Here is a 20,414-nt window from a genome sequence, read left to right as displayed (position 1 = left end):
TCGCGCAAAAGTAACAGGCCGGCATGAAGATATTGGATGGTCGTATGCAACGATTACAGAAAAATGAATAACTACATAAAATACGTAAATGAATAATTAAGAGATAAATCTATTAATAGACTAATTGTCTCTTAATGTATTCACAACTTATTTTAGGCTCTTGGTGATTTATAGCTTGACAGAAATATGTTGACATGCGTTGTCCTAGATGACACGTGGTTACTTCTGTAGATGGGTTGCTGCCGTATACCATGCGTGAGGGTGTGGATAGGGGTTTACAGAATATAGAATAACGGGCAAAAAATATAAAGAATAGAGAATAATGGGCAAAAAGTATAAAGAATAGGGAAAAATTTCCTAAAAAATAAATGAATACAGAAATGAAGGACCCTCCATCCAGACCCTGTACCATTCATGCCCACGTTTCCTTTTATTCATAAATGAATAAGATAAATTATTGATAACAAAAACCTATCCGCTAATGAATAAATTCCAAGAAAAAAGAGAAACGCCAACATATTGTTATATGCTTATTTGAAATAATGTGCACATGACTATAAATAATATTACTAGTATATATACATAACAATATTATCAAGTCATATGCATATATATATCCCTCGAGATACAGAATTGTTTATAACCTTTCTATAAGTCTAGTCCATCAGATATACATGTAATGAAACAGGTAGTAACTTTTACAGAGTGAGACTAAAATTATTAAACTTTAAATGTTGTAAAAAGTCATGTGACCATGCTAAATGGTTTTTACAAAGACGGAAGTAAATAACAAATGTTGGTGGATTATAAGTGTTGATTGTGTCCCCTCTTCACAAATTTTCTGAATCATCTCAACAAGCCGACTAGTGACAGGAAAATGTCAATTACAAAATACTGAAATGTACATCCCTTTCATGAATATGTGAAAGTGTGTTGTGTAATTTATTTCAGACGGGTACATTAATTTTGTTGACTTTCGGATGGGATTTACAGATTTCTGTCATCTATAGTGGATTTGATTATATATCTACTCTTATGATTTTTTGTGATATTATAGCAAAATACATGATCATGGGAAATCTGGATAAAAGGACGATCTACATCATTTTTGCTTCCGCCTTTCTAGTGAATCCGGTATGTATTTGAAGTAAATCAATTGCTATGTAATAAAACATTAGTAATTTTTTGTTTATGTAGATCTCACAATATAAATAAGGTTTCACTAGTTCTGAGATCCGAGGTCCCCTTATGCACCAGTAATTTTATAAATGTAAACTGTTAGGTTTCATGCAGTTTGTGCTGAATTTTGTATACCATGCAATAAAGTCCATCTGTGATTATTTTCATTCCAATGCATGTACATTAATGCATTCTGGCACATACACTTAGTTCAATCCTCTCCATGATTTGGTTGTTCCCTGCAGGGTACTGAGGACTTTGATACTGAAGCGATTGGGATGAGCAGCTCCCATCCTTGAATATCTTACAAACATACTTAATATGTATGTACATTATTTTGTATTTTTTAAACGAATACAATTGAATGAATCTGACCAACATCATGCCATTAAATTATGATAGTTCATATCTATCACATAAATGTCCACATCTAATTTTTATACTAATAAATACTACACCCATCATCAATCTCTTTAGTTCCTGTTTGAAGTAATAAAAAGACGAAAACATGGTTTCTTAGATTTTGCTATTTCGTGTATTATATAAAAATCTTTAATTCTTCCTTTGAAGGGAAGTTATGTAAAAGGAAAAACATAGGGATACAAAAACACTAATCCATAACCCATGAAAGTCTCATCCATAACCCATGAAAGTCTCATCCATAACCCATGAAAGTCTCATTTTAAACTTATTAATTCAGGTGTTCAAACCAGGAAAGCAAATTGTGTAATCGGTTAGCACATATCCTCTACCCGCAAGAAAAAAAAATTCGTCGGTTACAGGCCATCTTTAAGGGGTTCTTCAGAAGATGCACAAATATGACATTATTAGGTTGACAACTGAAAGTGTTTGAAATAGCTAAGATGTCGTAGTTACAGATCGATATTTTCAGATACGCCTTAAATGTTCGTTATCTTTTTTTTATATACATGTACACACTGTAAACTTAACAATTTGCTTAAGACATTTAATAAGACTCTATCCTTGTTTTAAACAATATTTAACAATAAAATCACGTTTATATGTATTTGAATAGACCTCAACCAGGAACAAATCATATATTGAGAAGCTTAATGACTATAATCATTATACACATATTTGTTTGGTTTAGTTTTGGTAACTGTTTCGGGTATACCTTTTCGTTTTGAGTTTTATCCAATAATGTGTCCATCTAACACAAACAACAATAAAGCTCCAATCTTATACAGATGAATAGACATAGTTATATGATTAAAACGTTATCGCTGTTACAATTTTACAATTTACTATGATAGGGATACAGTGTCCCAAGAAAATGATAATCAACAAATTAATTAATTGGCACATAAAACCTTGGCAATCTCAGCTAAGTATAAGACTAGCTCATATTACTGCTATATATATGCTATATATATATATATAATATCCCAGTACATATAATGTCTCTTTCTAGTGTAATGAATTGTTGAAAGATTGACTGTTCTTTTACCATGTTTACAGCTTTGGGTTCAGATCGTAGTGCTGAGGCTTTTTCTCATGCCCACATTGGGACGAAGTTTTGCAGAATAGCAATATTTCAGAATGTTCTGATTAAATACAGAACATGTCCACATTTCGCATACAAGGATATGATAACGTTCCGTTCTACTGTCTGTTCTTCCAATAAATACATCGGCCAATTTTATTTAGCCCTAATTTTTTTAAGTTGTGTATCAATACGACTAAGCCAAAGGATCCGGAAGTATCCCTTAAACAGAAAGTAGAGATCATTGTAAGCGAAGCGTGGACACATGATCTGTATTCCAATCTGATTGTAAGTTTCAGAAAAGTCTATTTTTACCAGATATGGAGTGTGGTTACTTTGTAGCCGATCCATCATCCAAGATGGCCGCCAGCGGGGGACTTCGTTTAACATGGGACCCTATGGACAATACATACAAATGTCTTCTTTTAGAGAACCACTGAATGGAATGAAACCAAACATGGCATGAATGTTCCTTATGAGGTGCTGACCAAGTGTTGTTACTTTGTAGCCGATCCATCATCCAAGATGGTCGTCAGCGGGGGACTTCGTTTTACATAGGACCCTATGGACAATACATACAAATGTCTTCTTTTAGAGAACCACTGAATGGAATGAAACCAAAAATGGCATGAATGTTCCTTATGAGGTGCTGACCAAGTGTTGTTACTTTGTAGCCAATCAATCATCCAAGATGGTTGCAAGCGGGGAACTTAGTTTAACAAAGGACCCTACGTGAAATACATACAAAAGTCTTCTTTTGAAAAACCACTGAATGGAATGAAACCAAACATGGCATGAATGTTCCTTATGAGGTGCTGACCAAGTGTTGTTACTTTGTAGCAAATCCATCAACCAAGATGGCTGCCAACGGGGGACTTAGTTTAACAAAGGACCCTATGGGAAATATATACAAATGTCTTCTTCTAGAAAACCGCTTAATGGATTGAAACCAAACATGGTATGAATGTTTCTGTTGAGGTGCTGACCTAGTGTTGTTACTTTGTAGCTTATTTGTCATTGTCCTTATAAAGTCATTTTCTACAATTTCAATGAGTTTATTGGTAATTTCTGTAAACTTTACAAAAATCTTCTGCTTTTGATTAAATTACGGGGCCAATATTAAACCAAAACTAAAACTCAATCATTATTAGGGTATCTGTTATGATTTTAATCTATTTTTACATGATTTCCAAAACCAAAGTAGAATCAGGTGAGCGACACAGGCTATTGAGAGCCTCTAGTTTTCTATTTTATACTGTTGCACCACTGTCCCAGGTTACTATGCGGTATGGGTTTTGCCCATTGTTGAAGGCCGTATGGTGACCTATAGTTGTTAACTTCTATGTCATTTGGTCTCTGGTGGAGAGTTGTCTCATTGGCAATCATACCACATCTTGATTTTATATTATAGTATTTAGATATAACATATAGACGGTATATATATATAGTATATAACTAAAACACAAGTACAAGTAACACAATTATAAACAATATAACTATGCCGTGATAAAGAATATCGAAGCTAAACCCACTGATCTACTGACAAAGTCCTTACATACCTACCGATCCACCCTACTCCAAATGTGTTCTTGCACTTTGGAGGGAACAAAAAGAGTACTAAACATGTGAATAGAATTAAAGTAATAGATCACTTCAGTTAGTATATATGACGTGATAAAATTTTCATCGCGTTACATACTGAAACCTCTTCAGTCTACTGTTGTGATACTTGGTAGGATGTTTAAGTGATTCTCATTATTTTTTTTTTTAATCTTAGCTTTCAACTTACAAATCTTTACACCGGTCAACAAGTATTTAAAAACAGAGTAAAGGTTATTTTGGTACCCACATTAATTTTATTGGCTTGAAACTCACTATTAAAAAGGGTACAAGTAGGATATGAAGAGAACAACCATTTATATTTTCTGTATCCATATCTTTTATATTTAGTTGACATAGTGGAAACAAAACAAAGATGCTAGTGTGCATATTTATTAACAATTAAGATCAAACTTATCGGAGAAGAATCGATTTTCCAAAATTTGCATTTTACAATGAATTGTCAAGTGTTGGATAATGGATCTCGTAAGCTGTTTTGATGATTCGAAATTGATTGTAAAATATCAAAAGGAAACATGTTTCCGTTGGGATTTTAAGAGAAGTACGTTTCGTATTGAATAGAATCGGACTATGACTGTTTAATGTAATCTGAAAAGGCAATAATACTTCGCGATCCTCAAATTTTTATTAAGTACTGTTTAAAATGGATTACATATGTAGTTCATTACGGACACATCTTTCTGGACCCCAAGAGCTCTACTTTCAGTGTGTAACTTGATCTATAGATTCTTGTTTGTGCTCATTGCAAAAGCTCGGTAATATATAGTGTGCAAAGTATACAAATAAAAAGTAATTCAACTAAAAATCTTTCTTGAGGTCTTTTGAGTACATCTGAAAACAAATCTCCAAGCTTTCCAAAGTGTTTCTTTATGCATATAGTATATATTATCGCTGTTTATGAAATATCAGAGAATTGATTTATTATTTGAAATGCACAATGCACGGAAATTGGGAACCAATATACAATTGAAAGATTAGTGCAATTCAATAAATTATTTCAATGGCCTAACTTGAACTTATTTATCCTCAACGTGGATTAAGGACCAAAGTTCCGCTTGTGAATAGATTGTAAAAAGAGAGAAACCCGTTTCAAAATGGAGTTTTCTGTATTCAAAGATGCAAGAAGGCAAATTTCAAATAGGATTACTTGAATGATTGTTGCTTGATTAATGGCTAGTATCAATTATTTTGGGCATATTTGATATTCAAAAAAAGAACAGCTCAACAATGAATCCTGTTGGTAGATTCTGCAAAATGTTTAAACCAGGGCCGGAAGGGTGGGATTTACGGGAAATTTTGACTTCCACTGGACAAAGAGTACATTGGATAGATGCAACACTATTGGCTTGCCCTACAGCAGACAACCTAAGAACTACCAAAGAATACAAAGAACATGGCATTGCATTGGATTTGACCTCCACAGTCATTCTGACCGGACATGTCTGTGTATGAAAGCGTATGTCTCGCCTGGGACATAATATAGTGACCAAACTAAAGTATAATAGTCCCAGATCTCGAATATAGGCAAAACGACATGGGTTAATTTTACTGCCGGATGGAAGAAATCAGGGTGACATATGTTATACCCTATATAAAAATAAGGAGATGTGGGATGATTGTCAATGAGATACGTATCCACTAGAGTCCAAACAACGTAGATGTAAGCAACTATAGGTCACTCAGTCAACTCTTGTATATAGAAATAAGTAGATATTTTTAACTGTGCGTATTGCTATATGTGTTTCTTTATTCTACATTGGCTAGAGGTAAAGGGGAAGGGTTGAGATCTCACAAAACATATTTAACCCCGATGCATTTTTGCGCCTGTCCCAAGTCAGGAGCCTCTAGCCTTTGTTAGTCTTGTATGTTTTTAAATTTTAGTTCATTAATATGTTTTGGAGTTTAGGGTGACGTCCATTTTCACTGAACTAGTACACAATTTTATCTAGGGGCCAGCTGAGGACCACCTCCGGGTGCGGGATTTTCTCGCTGCGTTGAAGACCCATTGGTGGCCTTCGGCTGTTGTGTGCTCTTTGGTCGGGTTGTTGTCTCTTTGACATATTCCCCGTTTCCATTCTCAATTTTAAGGTATGTTTGCCAATGAGACAACTATTCAATAGAGACCAAATGACGAGGACGTTAACTACTATAGGTCACCGTACGGCAACCGTCAATGAGAAAATAAAAGGCCCAGACACGACAAAACGTAAAACAATGCAAACGAGACAACCAACGGCCTGATTTATGATAAAACAGCAGAAGAAAACAAGATAATTTTTATAGAAGGTGAAAATTAATGAACTAGTAGATGATACTTATAGAGGGCAATAAAAATCATAAGTCGTAGAAAAACAAACAATTGATAGTCCCAAAACACTACAAAGAGAATGAATGATTAATCATCACGAACCCATCTAAAACCGTTTGTGAACTTGACTAAATGCTCCGGAAGTGTAAGCAGTTCCAGGGTATATTCATTGCTCTCATTCTATTGCTCGTTGAAGGTAGAATTCCGGTTATAAGTTTTATCTGATGATGCCATAAATTAGAAAAGGAGGAAAAGATTGTGGTTACGAAAGGTTAAACATATCCTTGACCCTCTGAGAAACAAATATTCCATAACAGCCTACCAAATCAAGATGGCGTCAGTAAAATTTTCAGTGATGACTTACAATTTTACCCTTGGTTCAGCAGCGTCCTTGTGAGCAGCAACTCTATACCAAGGAGAGCAATGCAATCCTTGGAATATCATATCAATGTTGATGGCAGTACGGTGGCCTTTATAGTTGTTATAGCTGTTATATTCATCCTTATCACATTTAGAGAATCGTGCAGCTTCTTTTCATTTTTCTGGACTAAGCCCTTATATGAAGTGTGCATCACATGAATAAATGCAGTGGACAAGTAGTAAGAAAAGGAGTACAGTTGGTATCCATAGGAATACAAACTGTCTGGTGAAAAACTTAATAACGAAATGTAACAAATACTGTCAATAAAAAAATTCGAGTATCCTCATATTCACAGAATTTCTTGTTTGAATCGGGGTGGTTTCTTACACAGTATGATTTGTCTCTTCAATACCAAATATTTATATCTACATTAGCCTTTTAAGGAAACAAAAAAATTTGACTATTTCCTTTAATCTGTCTTTAAGTATAGAATGAGGAATATTTTTGTAAATGGAAAACAAGCCAAATGTATGGAACCATATTGACCCTATACTATAAAATGCACGTTTTACATATTACCTTTTGGTTTCTCTTCCTTTTTTTCTCGTAAAAAAATATGTGAGACAGTTGCCTCATTTCCTCAAGTGAAGCTATACGCTACTTCGTTTAATGGCGTTTTTTGCAGTCCAATAGAAGGATGATCTGTATTCCTTTAATAAACGTGATCAATTCGCGTTATTTGTTATTACAGAATATCAGTCAATCAATATATTGGAGCGCTTACGCCAATCTTCTATTTTTCCCGATTTGCTGATTTTCATGTGTTACACATTTACCAATCGGCCAATTGTACGCACATCAAAACATGATAATTAAGGAATATTGTATGACTCTACTATAAAACACTCATTAAAATTATTACACATGTACTTGTCCTTTAAAAAAGTGATGATGTCGATGACGATGTTACCCTCCCCCCACCCCACCCCCAAGGAAAAAAAATAAAATGCTGATATGTCCGTAGTAAGTAAGATTATGAACATACACGACATGGTAACCAAAGTACGTTAATACATGATGTTAATACGAGTATATACTGTTTAGTTTTCTTGTTGAAATCAGTATAATCCTTTAGAGAGTCGAATGATAATACAACCTTATCTTATTCAGTATATTTTTTATTTTCTATAATTTGCATGGCCCCTTGCATATGTTGAGATTTTTAAGGAAGAATCTGTCAAGCTTACTGTCTCTTTTGTCTTAAATGCTTGCATGTTTCGTTTCGATTAAAACTCGATTTAAATATACATATATGGTTCTGAGACATGCAATGCAATACCTCCTTACAGAAACTGGCATTTATTCTGCAATCAACCTTTCTACTATACTAATACAGGTGTACAGATAACACGAAGCGACATACGTATACAAGACGTATATAGTCTCCTGGTATCCTGCTTCTGTTGCGAGCGAACGGTTATGTCAAATTATTGTTTACATCACAGTTCAATTTGGGGTCCTCGTTGCGGTCCGCGATTGAAGTCAAGTCGATTTCTTTAATAAAATGTACTCTCGAAACAGGAGTAATAGCTCGCTGAAGCTCGCATTACACCTGTTTCTTAGCCTCGTACAAATACAGCTGATATTTAAAGACGCTAAACAGTTATTAGATATAGGAAGATGTGGTGTGAGTGCCAATGAGACAACTCTCCATCCAAGTTACAATTTAAAAAAGTAAACCATTATAGGTCAAGGTACGGCCTTCAACACGGAGCATTGGCTCACACCGAACAGCAAGCTATAAAGGGCCCCAAAAAATTACTAGTGTAAAACCAATCAAACGGAAAAACCAACGGTCTAATCTATATAAAAACGAGAAACACGTATGAACTACATAAACAGACGACAACTACTGTAATCAGATTCCTGACTTAGGACAGGTGCAAACATTTGCAGCGGGATTAAACGTTTAATTGTCTATATATGTTTGTGTAATACATGTGCTCATGTTCTGTGAATGTTTGTGTAATACATGTACTCATGTTCTGTGGACTTATTAAGTATAATGCAATTATTTTTGAATTGTTAATTGATTCGCGTGGTTGTATAAGGAAACAGAAAATGTAAGAGCAATTTTGATTACATTAAGATTTAGTAGACGGGCATTGTTTGATTTCCTTTTATCTATTTACAATGCAAGGTCAAAGGCAAAAGGAAAAGAGAGTTTCAGATTAATTCAGATTTGTAAAATCACTTCCGTACATGTTGGTACAAATGATAATAGAAATAGTTTACTATTTCATTTCGATTGCATGTTTAGTTTCTGTTTACAACAGATGTATAATTGTTGAAATATAAAAGAACAATAGTTGTTTTGTATGTTGTAGTTCATCCTCGTTGGTCTTCAAAGAGGTAAAAAATACCCCAAAGCACTATTAAAGCAAGACTGATTTGATAGATTTGATATATGTGTTAGTACAACGCGTCTAAAAAAATATTGCTGTAAAGTTCATTTTCTGATCACAGATCAGCCAGTCCGAGTTTGCTACCAGGAATTTAAGTCTCACGACCTTTTTATGTACTTTTTGGTGTCCCAGCAAGTCCAACGGCAAAAAATGACCACCAGACGTTGACCAGATGATTAAGACTAAGACCAGATCTTAAAGTAAATTGTATTTTCGCCATAAAAATACAAAAACAAATACAAAACGCTTTATTGAAAGACGGACAGGTTTAACATAGACAGTACAATTACACCGACATTGCCCGGACAAAACATAGGACAGAGATTAGTCATAAACACATTATATACACTAAAATTGAGAATGGACTAGCATGCTAACATGATACTAGTAACATATTAATAGACACAAACATACAAATGTTAAAGCTATGCACTTATTTGCAGCACTGCTAATATAACTATTCCACACTGTGTTATAGTAATCTCAGACCTCATGTACAGCATGCATCTTATTTTTGGACTTTTTTCTTATTGTTTATTTGGTTATAGACATTATGTTTTCCCGCTCCTACGCACATACAACGTATTGAGTAGTCATGTGTGAGTTTAACTACGGTATCGGAGAAGAAGGAAAAGAAAAAAGTAGGTCCATACCCAAAGCGCCCTGCCTTGAATGATGGTGGAAATATTTTTTTCACTGCAGAGTATTTCATGATTTGAAATCTGATCGATGACTATTAAAATCCTCTCTCCGGTAGATCTAAGATTAAGGGAGGGGACGACCATGTGATTTTTTTTAGAGGATCAGGAGATTTTTTGACGAAATACTAATTTTTACATTTTTTTGAGTCACGCTTATTTTTTTTGCTTTGACATTTGTTTTCGATTTTATTCACAATCAATTCCTGCAAATGGCTGTATTTTACGTTGCAGAATATTTGTCCATCTTGTCTTGGCACGGTAAGATTATAATTATTCAGTTCTTACCAGGCTAGAATATTCATTTTCAAAATCCTCCTCCCCTCCTTCTTAGAATATCAAATGGTCGACTCCTAAGTATAAAGTATTTGTCATCAGCTTGACGGTAGCATAATTTTTATGATTAATTGTATCCTTGTTAAGATCAGTTTCTATTTTTACTGTTTTTATTGTCTCGCCTGCGACGAAAGTCGCAGAATGCGAGGTTTATATATATATAGGGAAGTTGTTATCCGGCGACATCGCCGAGCGGCGGCTTAAACTGTTTTTATAAAGCTTTATATTTCATAAGGAAGAATACCTGGATTCTTTATACATTTTATGCAGATGTCTTATGCTACGAAGTTTCCGTCTGTCATATGTCCATTGTCCTTGACCTCATTTTCATGGTTCAGCGACTGCTAAAAAAATGTTTAATGTTTTTTCCATGTAAAATACTTTGTCCGTCAGACAGGGTTCACCTGACCTCGACCTCATTTCATGGATCATTGATCTAGATTAAGTTTTTGTTCAAGTCCGTATCTCGGATACCTCAAGCAATAGGTGAACTAAGTTTTGGTGTATGGAATGATTATAAGGTCTCATCTGACTTTGACCTCATTTTCATGGTTCATTGGCCAATGTTAAGTTTTTATGGTTTGGTCTGTTTCTCAGATGCTATTAGCATTTGGATAAACTATATATTGGTGTATCTAATGATTGTAAGGTGTTCATGTCTGTCTGTCAGGTTTCATCTTAACTTGACCCCATTTTCATGGTTCATGAGTCAATGTTACAATTTCATGGTTTTGCCCATTATTGGATACTATTTCATAGCTCAGTATTGGTCATCTATTTTTGGTGTATTGAATGATAGTAATTAAGGTGCACATGTGTGTCTAGCAGGGTTCATCTGATCATGACATTTTCATGGTTCATTACATCGCGATGACCGTGAGGGCATTCCGATGTATTGCTATCGCCTAGATTTCCATTACGTAACTTTCGTTTTGGGTTTGTAACCGATCTATAAACATGATAAATACGCGGATATTAACGAGTGCAAAATAACATTCCTTATCGTTTGTTATAAATACATCTCTTCAATGAAATTGATAACAATATTTTTGTTTAGAACATAAATTAATAATATGAAAATGTTTTGTCGTTAGATATATATATATGTAAGTAAAAAATCATTGATATGGTAAAGCATGCGGAAGAATATCTCAAGAACATTTTGCGACAATCCCGGCAAGGACCGGTAACTCTGCATGGAAGATTGTTTTTTCCGGGAAAATATGAATGCCGACTCATATCCAATCTTTTAGAAAAATCGATTTTTTACAGAAGAGTGTCCACCATGCACTTGCACTGCACTCTAATTAGAATAGTAGAATAGAATGATATACAAATGGATGAAAATTATATATACATGTAACTGTTATATTAATATAATATATAACAACAAACCGGCAGTGTATACTGATTTGTATCACTACAATATAATAGCTATTACGGTGAGGTTGAATTTCCTGTCATTTATTCATCATCCACGCACGAACTTGTCTCAGAAAAAAAATATCTCTGTACATTAACCTCAGTTTCAGGTATAGAGATGTGATTTTTTTCTGTGACAAGTGCTTTTGACAATCCACAAGATCTTGCGGTCATCCGATGTACAGTACTTCAGTACTTTGATTTTTAGTTTGTTATGGTTATAAAATTGAGAATGGAAATGGGGAATGTGTCAAAGAGACAACAACCCGACCATAGAGCAGACAACAGTATTTCTGAGGCCCCTCATGGGGGTGTCCAAGTAATCACATAATCACAAATGTTTTGCCAATATAATCACATAATAATTAATTATTTTTTTAAACAAGATAATCAAATAATCAAAAATACAGTCCTAGATTATCAAATAATCAAATAATCATGAAATGTTTGGTCTGGTAATCAAATAATCACTATAAAAACGGCCAAGTAATCACGTAATCAAAAACCCCACGGAGAGGCTCATTTCTCAGGTACTATATGCAATAGGTCAACCATATTTGTTGTATGGAAGGATTGCATGGTATATATGTCTGAGTTCATCTGACCTTGGCCTAAATGATTTTTCTGCTTCATTAATTGGGCAATTAGTCCTGGGACTATTATACTAAATATAAAAAAGAAGATGTGGTATGATTGCCAATAAGACAACTCTCCACAAGAGACCAAATGACACAGAAATTAACAACTATAGGTCACCGTACGTAAAGTCAGTATATTATGTCCCAGATTAGTCAATTTTCGTAATTATGTTTCTTTCAGTCAGATTATATATAAATATGTCTGTCTGGCAGGGGTTTACGTTAAAAAATCGAAATCGGCATCTTTACAATTAAATTTTGCATATATATCCTTGGGACTATTAGGGAGCTACCATTTGATTTTTAGGGGGGGGGGGGGGGGGCTAGGCTGAAAAATTTTGTCCTGCCTTTTTTTTTAGTTGTAATCTCTGTCCTGCCTTTTTATTTTTCACTCTATTCGGTCCTGCCTTTTTTTTCAAATTTCATCCAAGCCCCCCCCACCCCATAAGAATAATATGGTAGCCAAGCTCTTTGAAAGTTCCATCCTCCCATGTCTTTCCAAAATCTTCTTGCTTTCTACTCTCCAATTTGGCTTTACAGAGGGACTTTGCATGCTAATGGCCGCTTTTATCATCAATGAAGCGCGAGCTGAATCCAAACATACAACATTAGATTCATTATTTCTCATGACAGTAGATAGTAAAAAAGCGTTTGGTGTAGTGGACCACATTATAATGATGGACAAATTCTATGAAAATATTCCAAATAGCTCATTATGGACAGTTATCAAAGATTTCTATTCGGGTCTAACATCAAAAGTCAAACGGAAAGGTATCCTCGGCCACTCTTTTGGCATCAAACAAGGAGTAAGACAAGGAGCAGTACTGTCACCCTTTCTATATAAAATGTATGTGAATGACCTCCTTGAGGACATAAAAACACATAATATCGGATTAAAAATTGGAACAACCTACGTAGGCTGCCCAACATGTGCAGACGATATTGCTTTCTTGAGAAGCGACCCGTCAGAACTTCAAACAATGGTATCTACCGCTATCTGGCATTCTAAACAGGACCGGGTAACGCTGCACCCTGAAAAAACTAAAGCTGTCATTCTCAATAAATCCGCAAAAATGGATAGATCAACACTAAGTTGGACATTTGACAACACCACCATATATCCTTCCAAAGAAACAACCCGTCTGGGAATCATAAGATCAGAACTAAAAGAAACAACCTTAATATTGATGATATAGAATGAACATAGCCAGGCCCCGTATTCACTAAAGATACGATACAACATGTTGTATCGTAATTATTTATCGTAAATATACGACATGCATAAGACATGTCGTAATTTGTATTCTCCAACGTTGTCGTAGTACTGTTGTAAGTTTCCCACAGTTGCTAATGTCGTAAATCTACAGAACAATCATTTTACGTAACAGAGGAGGATTTTGTTCAGCAAGTGCCCGATTTGAAATCCATTTATAATTTAGTACAATGCTCATCACACTTTGTCTTATAAATATAATAAATAAGAACCATTTATGCCAAACTACTAAATTATTTCAAATATTTTTCTGTTTGTAACAATTTAATATACTACACGTACATGTACCATTAATGTGATATTTGTCGCTGGCTTGAAAAACAGGAAATTTGTAATCAAATTACGTAAATCAAATAAGAATTAAAATTTAACAAGAGGAAAATGTGTATATGCTTTCTCTACTTTAATTAATTTTGAGAACTGATAATGCGTATATTGTAAATGTTTGAAGATTAATGCTTTTCTGTCGATTTACCCCCACCAGGAACGCCCAAACCCAAAAGTTATAAGTCCAATCTTAAGCATAATTTTTGATAGGGTTGTCTATATCAAAATTAGAAGATGTAGTACGATTGCAAATGAGACAACTCTCCACCAGAGAACAAATGACCGGTAAAAGTTAGCAACTATGAGTCATCGTGCGGTCATCAAATATGAGCAAAACCTATACCACATAAGCAAGCAAGCTATGAAAGGCCCCGAAATGACAAATGTAAAGTGACAATTTAAACAAGAAAACGAACGACCTGGTTTATGTTAAAAACAATAAATTAGATAGATAGATACATTTATTCTCATAAAACCATGCAAGTACAAAGACTAGAGAAGTCAAAATACAAAATATTAGATGTGATAACGTAAAAAAAAATTAAATAAAGTAAATAAAAATAGATAAAAATATATAAATTGAATAGGAAATATAAGTATGTATGCACAAGTAAAGTAAATAAAACGAAAAACAAATATAATATTTGGGTTTTGACACATGAACTATCATTAATAAGAAGTTAAATGTTTACAAAACAAGAACCTGATGTTCAGTAGTCGTTTGTTGATGTGGTTCATAAGTGTTTTTTATATAGATTAGACCGTTGGTTTTCTCGTTTGAATGGTTTTACACTAGTAATTTTTGGGGGGCCCTTTATAGCTTACTGTCTGGTGTGAGCAAAAGCTCTGTGTTGAATGACCGGTAGAAAAAAAGGAGCGAAAGATACCAGAGGGACACTTAAACTCATAAATCGAATATAAACTGACAACGCCATGGCAAAAAAAAAGAAGGAAAAAAAAAGACAATCAGATAAACAATAGAAGTTAGCAACTATATGTCACCGTGTGGTCATCAACATGAGAAAACCCATACCGCATAAGCAAACAAGCTACGAAAGGCCTCAAAATGACAAATGTAAAACAATTTAAACAAGAAAACTAACTACCTGGTTTATGTAAAAAAAAAATTAATGAAGTATCATAAATAAGAAGTTTACAAAACTTTGAACATTTCGAAATACTACTGATTTTCTACCCTAGAATATAGATTACCCTAGCTGTATTTGGCCAAACTTTTCTGGATATTGGGTCTTCGATGCTATTCATACATCGTACTCTATTTGATTTTTGATTTTTTTTTGTTAATTCCGGTGTCACTGATGAGTCTTTTGAATACGAGAACAGCATCTGGCATTCAAAATTTAAATCCTGCTATCTATGATGAGTTTATACATAACAAACGAAATCTGCTGAATTACACGCTCCTGACTTGGGACAGGCCGTGACACTTGGTACCTAGGACTAATTAGTAAATATTCATAAATTGGTCGTAGTAGTTACTTTTTAATTATTATTTTGCCTTACCAATGACATTCTTAACTCTGAATGTATTTACCATATGACGAACAAAAAAGAATTCAGTTATACCCATCTTAAGATTCTATGGTTAAAGTATTTGAACAAGATTAAAAAGAAATAAACAATATAATTTTATCCTGTTACTAGAGCTCTTATTTATTTATATTCGTGCACTAACAGTTATTTTCATGATAACTTATTATTTTTCTTTTATTTCCCTTATGTGTTAACTTTGTAGATAACAGTTAATTTTTCCAGTTTGACAACTGTATGGGCTCATTTATACGACAAAACGAAGTAGTCAGATAACTATTCCCTCGTTGTTAAATAAAGGCAGCAGAAGTATACCGCTATTCGAAATTCATAAATCGATTGAGAAAAAAACAAATCCGGGTTACAAACTAAAACTGAGGGAAACACATCAAATATAAGAGGAGAACAACGACACAACAGAAACACAACACTAAAATGCAACACACACAGAAACGAACTATAATATAACAATGGCCATTTTCCTGACTTGGTACAGGACATTTTAAGAAAAAATGGTGGGTTGAACCTGGTTTTGTGGCTAGTAGTTTACACGGGAGTCTGTTCGTTCGTTCGTTGGTTCGTCTGTTTGTTTGTTTGTTTATTTGTCATTCTGTCCACCATTTGTATCAGCAACTGCTCCTTAACAGCTTGATAGAATTTTGAAAGAATGTTTGGGTTTGGGTTAAATTTTGGGAATGCAAATGTACATAGAGCCCATTTGTAACTCTCAGAATCTTTAACATATAATGCCATTGTGCACCCTCTATATTGTTTTTAGTCCGAATTATTTTTTGGGTTTCTCTTACCAAAACATGGAGCTTGCCATTGTATTTTTCCGATATCTGTCTGTAGTTTGTTTATTTACGCGAATCATTCAAGACGGAAAACAATATTATGCCGGGGTACTTCTCTTTTGGGAATATCCAGCTCCCCATTACATCTACTTGGATGTTTAAGAATGTTTCAAACCGATATTAGCATATATCAAGTTGTTCTCTGTTTAAGATGTACTTCCAACATCATAGAGACATACTCATAATTACAACTTTATGCCTTTGAAGTCTGCATCTATAAATAGGAAATCATCGGGCTTTCATAGGGATAAGAACTATTAAAAAATACTCTTGTTCGTCTAATGAATCGTTCGTTTTTCTCTTATATTAGCGCTGCCTCCATTTTTACGATCACGAGTGACAGTTACGACAGGCATCGAGCAGTCGTAAGTTTATTACAATATTTACAACACATCGCATCGTAAGTTTCTTTTGTGAATACAAGTTGCAATTTACGATATCGTAAAACTTACCTTACGACAGTCGTAACGTTACGATAGTTTTGTGAATACGGGGCCAGGAGAACACTTTATTCTCTTATTAAAACCGGAGTACATGGAACTAATGGATTAAACCCGGCAACATCTTATAAAATCTACCAGTGCTATGTTTTACCAAGACTGATTTATGGATTGGAAATTTTACCACTAAACAATTCCCAGATGGACAAATTAAATATATTTCATTTAAAGAACTTGAAAAGCTTCCAATCTCTACCTATCAGGACAGCAAACTGTGCAGTATTATTACTTATCGGAGCATTGCCCCTTGAGGCAGAAATACACAAAAGGCAACTGACATTCCTCCATAATATACTTTCATGCGAAAACAGTACAATTAGGGATCTCTCTGAGCGTCAAATCCTCATGAATATGCAAAATCCAACAAGCTTCTTTAACAGGATCCAATCGCTTCTATCAATATATCAATTACCAGAGATAACGTACTGCTCTCCAACAACGCTTGCCCACTAAGCTATCGTGGAAATCTACAGTCAAATCATCTATCCGAGAGTTCTGGACACAAAAATTAAAATCTGATATATCACAAAAATCTACCTTAAAACATTTAAGTCAAAACTGCCTAACCTTTGGATCCACTCACCCATCCTGGAGCAGTCTAAATTCAACTATCTCAGATATAAAGAAAGGCACTGTAAAAGCGCGATTAATTACTGGAACATATCTCTTACAAAGTCTAAAATATAAATATTCTGGAGGAAAGGAAGCACCTACTTGTAAATGCTGTGGATTGAGCGATGAAGATGAGATTCATTTCTTGCTAGACTGTCCGGCTCTATTTAGGCAAAGAAAAGAAGCTTTTCAAGAACTGAAAATGTATACAATAAACATCATTGGGCCACAAACTTGGAAAAACACTTTCTCAAAGAAACAAGATATTGTACAGCTTGTAATCGACTGTAGCCACTTCTGTGCATTATTCAAGAAGGAGGACATTATCAATATCCATAATCTTTCGGCAAGTCTATGTTATAAACTTCATACACATAGAATCAGACTTTTAAAGTAATAACTCAGATATATAGGATACAAGGAGATGGTCATAAACTGACATTGTATATAATGTGGCTACTGAACAGTGCTTTGCCAAATTTTTGTATGTATGTATATAGACAGATAAACAGGGAGAGACAGGGTATTCTTCCCGCTTAACTTATACTGTATAAAGTAGCCTTTTAGATTTTAAGTTTATTCCCGCTTAACTTTTACTGTATAAAAGTATCCTCTTAGATTTTAAATTTATTCGTATATATGAATTTTAAAATTAATTTCCCCTATTTATACTGTTTAAAAGTGTCCTTTTAGATTTTAAATTTATTAGTATAAACAGAGACATGTCTCTGGTATAAATAAATTTTAGAATTGTGTGACACATTTCAATACACATACACAGCTGTATGTGGTGTTCCATGAATGGAAGGATATCCATGCAATAGAAGAAGAAGGTAGCTCCCTTAGTACAGATAGACAAGGATTTGTATAGTGTCTCACTATACAAATCCTTGAGATAGATCATTAAAAAAATAGTTTTGGCGGTAAATATTATCTCCCTTAGACTAGATAATGAAAGATCATGATGTGTCAAGTCAAGGATTTTTTTTTGTAGTCTTAGCTTCGGCTTTACTAAACTAAATCAGAGTGAAAATGGAAGGAAAAAACATCATTCACCGTTGGTTCATTGAGGGTGTGTATAGGGTGTCCTTGATCACCTTAATTCCCCCCCTACTCCAAATTCTCTCCCCCTACTCACACTCCCCTCTCCCGTACTCCTATACGAAAATCGGTCATGATTTTTTTCCAGCATATCCTTTTTTACTACCTCCCCAGTTCCCGCCCCGACTGCCACTTCCCTGCAGGTAGGACTTACTCTCGCTTCGCTCCTCATTCCAATGTTTTTACACGTGAGACAAATTGAGATTACTGTGTTAAAGTAATTTATTATTTAAGAGACAAGCCAGAAAAGGCTGCTCTGAAATAACAGTGCTTTTCAATGAGGATTTGAATTTGAAGGCTTCTGCACTATAAAATAGAATAGAATAATGCAATCTTGAATCTCTCCTATGTCTTTACGACAGTGTCAGTTAGTCTCCAATGTGTTTTTTGTTGTCTCATATACATGTTTGAAAGGGTGTTCATGTCAAAAACCTGATAAAGTAATGCCTTAATAAATATTGAACTCAATAAAATCATACTTAACGCAATAAATACAGTTTGAACGCATTAAAACAGTATTTTAACATGTTAATTGATTATTTAACACGTTAAGCTCTAAACTACAATCGCTTTAAAACAATAATTAACGTGTTAAAAGAAGATAGAATGTGTTAAAAGAAGATTCAATGGGACAAAATGTAGATAAAACTCCTTAAAAGATAAAAATGATATATAGAAGTTTCACTTTAAGCAAAGTTTTAAAATAATGTAAATTATAGTGTTGAATTAAAGGAGTTAAATGTGATTTCTGTTGAAGAAGTCGCAGAAAGAGAGAGATAGTGATGGGGCTGTGGTGGTTGCGGCAACAGCGACGGCGTTAACTAACTAAGTAAAAGCTTAATATTTCAGAAGGTAGAAGACCTGGATGCTTCATACTTTAATTGTATATAGATGCCTTATGTTATGCAGTATATTTGATGCATAGAATGATTGTAAGGTGTACATGTCTGTCTGGCAGGGTTCATCTGACCTTGACCTCATTCTCTTGGTTCATTGGTCAATATACATATTTCATGGTTTAATCTGTTTCTTGTAAACTATAAGCAATATAGGTCAACTATGGAATGGAATGATTTGATTGTAAGGTGTAAATGAATTTCGGTTTGGATTATCTGACGGTTTTTCTGACCTTGACCTCATTTTCTTTGAACATATATGTGATACTTGTAGTAAAACTTTTTATTTAGGACTATCAATATAAAATCAGTGATCAGTAAATCAGGCGAGACATTTCAGCGTGTGCACTCTTGTTTATGACATATGGCAAGTGCCACAGGCATTTTATCCCGATAAATGTCTTTTTTCACTTACAGGTTAGAACTCACACTTAATCAATTCAAAGTTTAACACGTTAAATATATTGATTTCTTAACCCGTTGAAACAAGTTAAAACTGTATTTATGGCATTAATTGTGGTTTTATGGCGTTAAATGTTAACTTGTTACTTTATCAAGTTTTTGACATAAACGGCCTTTCATACATATGCATTGATACCTCCCTTGTATTTACTCTTGGACCGCCAGTTAAAAATAGTTTAATAAATAAACTGGTTAAAAGTTAAAAACAGAATCAAATGGATATATTGGCAAATAAACTATTGAGAAAGTTAACAATACTTCTACCAAGTAAGAATCGTTACCCTGGGAGAGCCTCTCAAAGAGTGGA

At 34.2% G+C, this 20,414-nt stretch overlaps 1 protein-coding gene across 6 annotated transcripts in view; it reads left to right on the top strand.

Moving 5' to 3' along the window:
- Positions 1 to 775: 775 nt before the first annotated feature.
- The window catches only part of LOC127736505 (tyrosine-protein phosphatase 10D-like), a 181,165-nt gene continuing 161,526 nt past the window's right edge, over positions 776 to 20,414 (top strand). For all 6 annotated transcript variants that reach the window (XM_052247056.1, XM_052247055.1, XM_052247053.1 and 3 more), the window contains exon 1: positions 776 to 1,134. In XM_052247056.1, the coding sequence (XP_052103016.1) occupies positions 1,036 to 1,134 (99 nt within the window). In that variant the 5' untranslated portion in view covers positions 776 to 1,035. The remainder of the gene's footprint in view (positions 1,135 to 20,414) is intronic.

This window comes from Mytilus californianus, unplaced genomic scaffold (assembly GCF_021869535.1).
Source record: "Mytilus californianus isolate M0D057914Y unplaced genomic scaffold, xbMytCali1.0.p SCAF_31, whole genome shotgun sequence".
Classification (NCBI taxonomy): domain Eukaryota; kingdom Metazoa; phylum Mollusca; class Bivalvia; order Mytilida; family Mytilidae; genus Mytilus; species Mytilus californianus.
The sequence above is the reverse complement of the archived record's forward strand: the minus strand, read 5'-3'. Positions and strand labels throughout refer to the sequence as shown.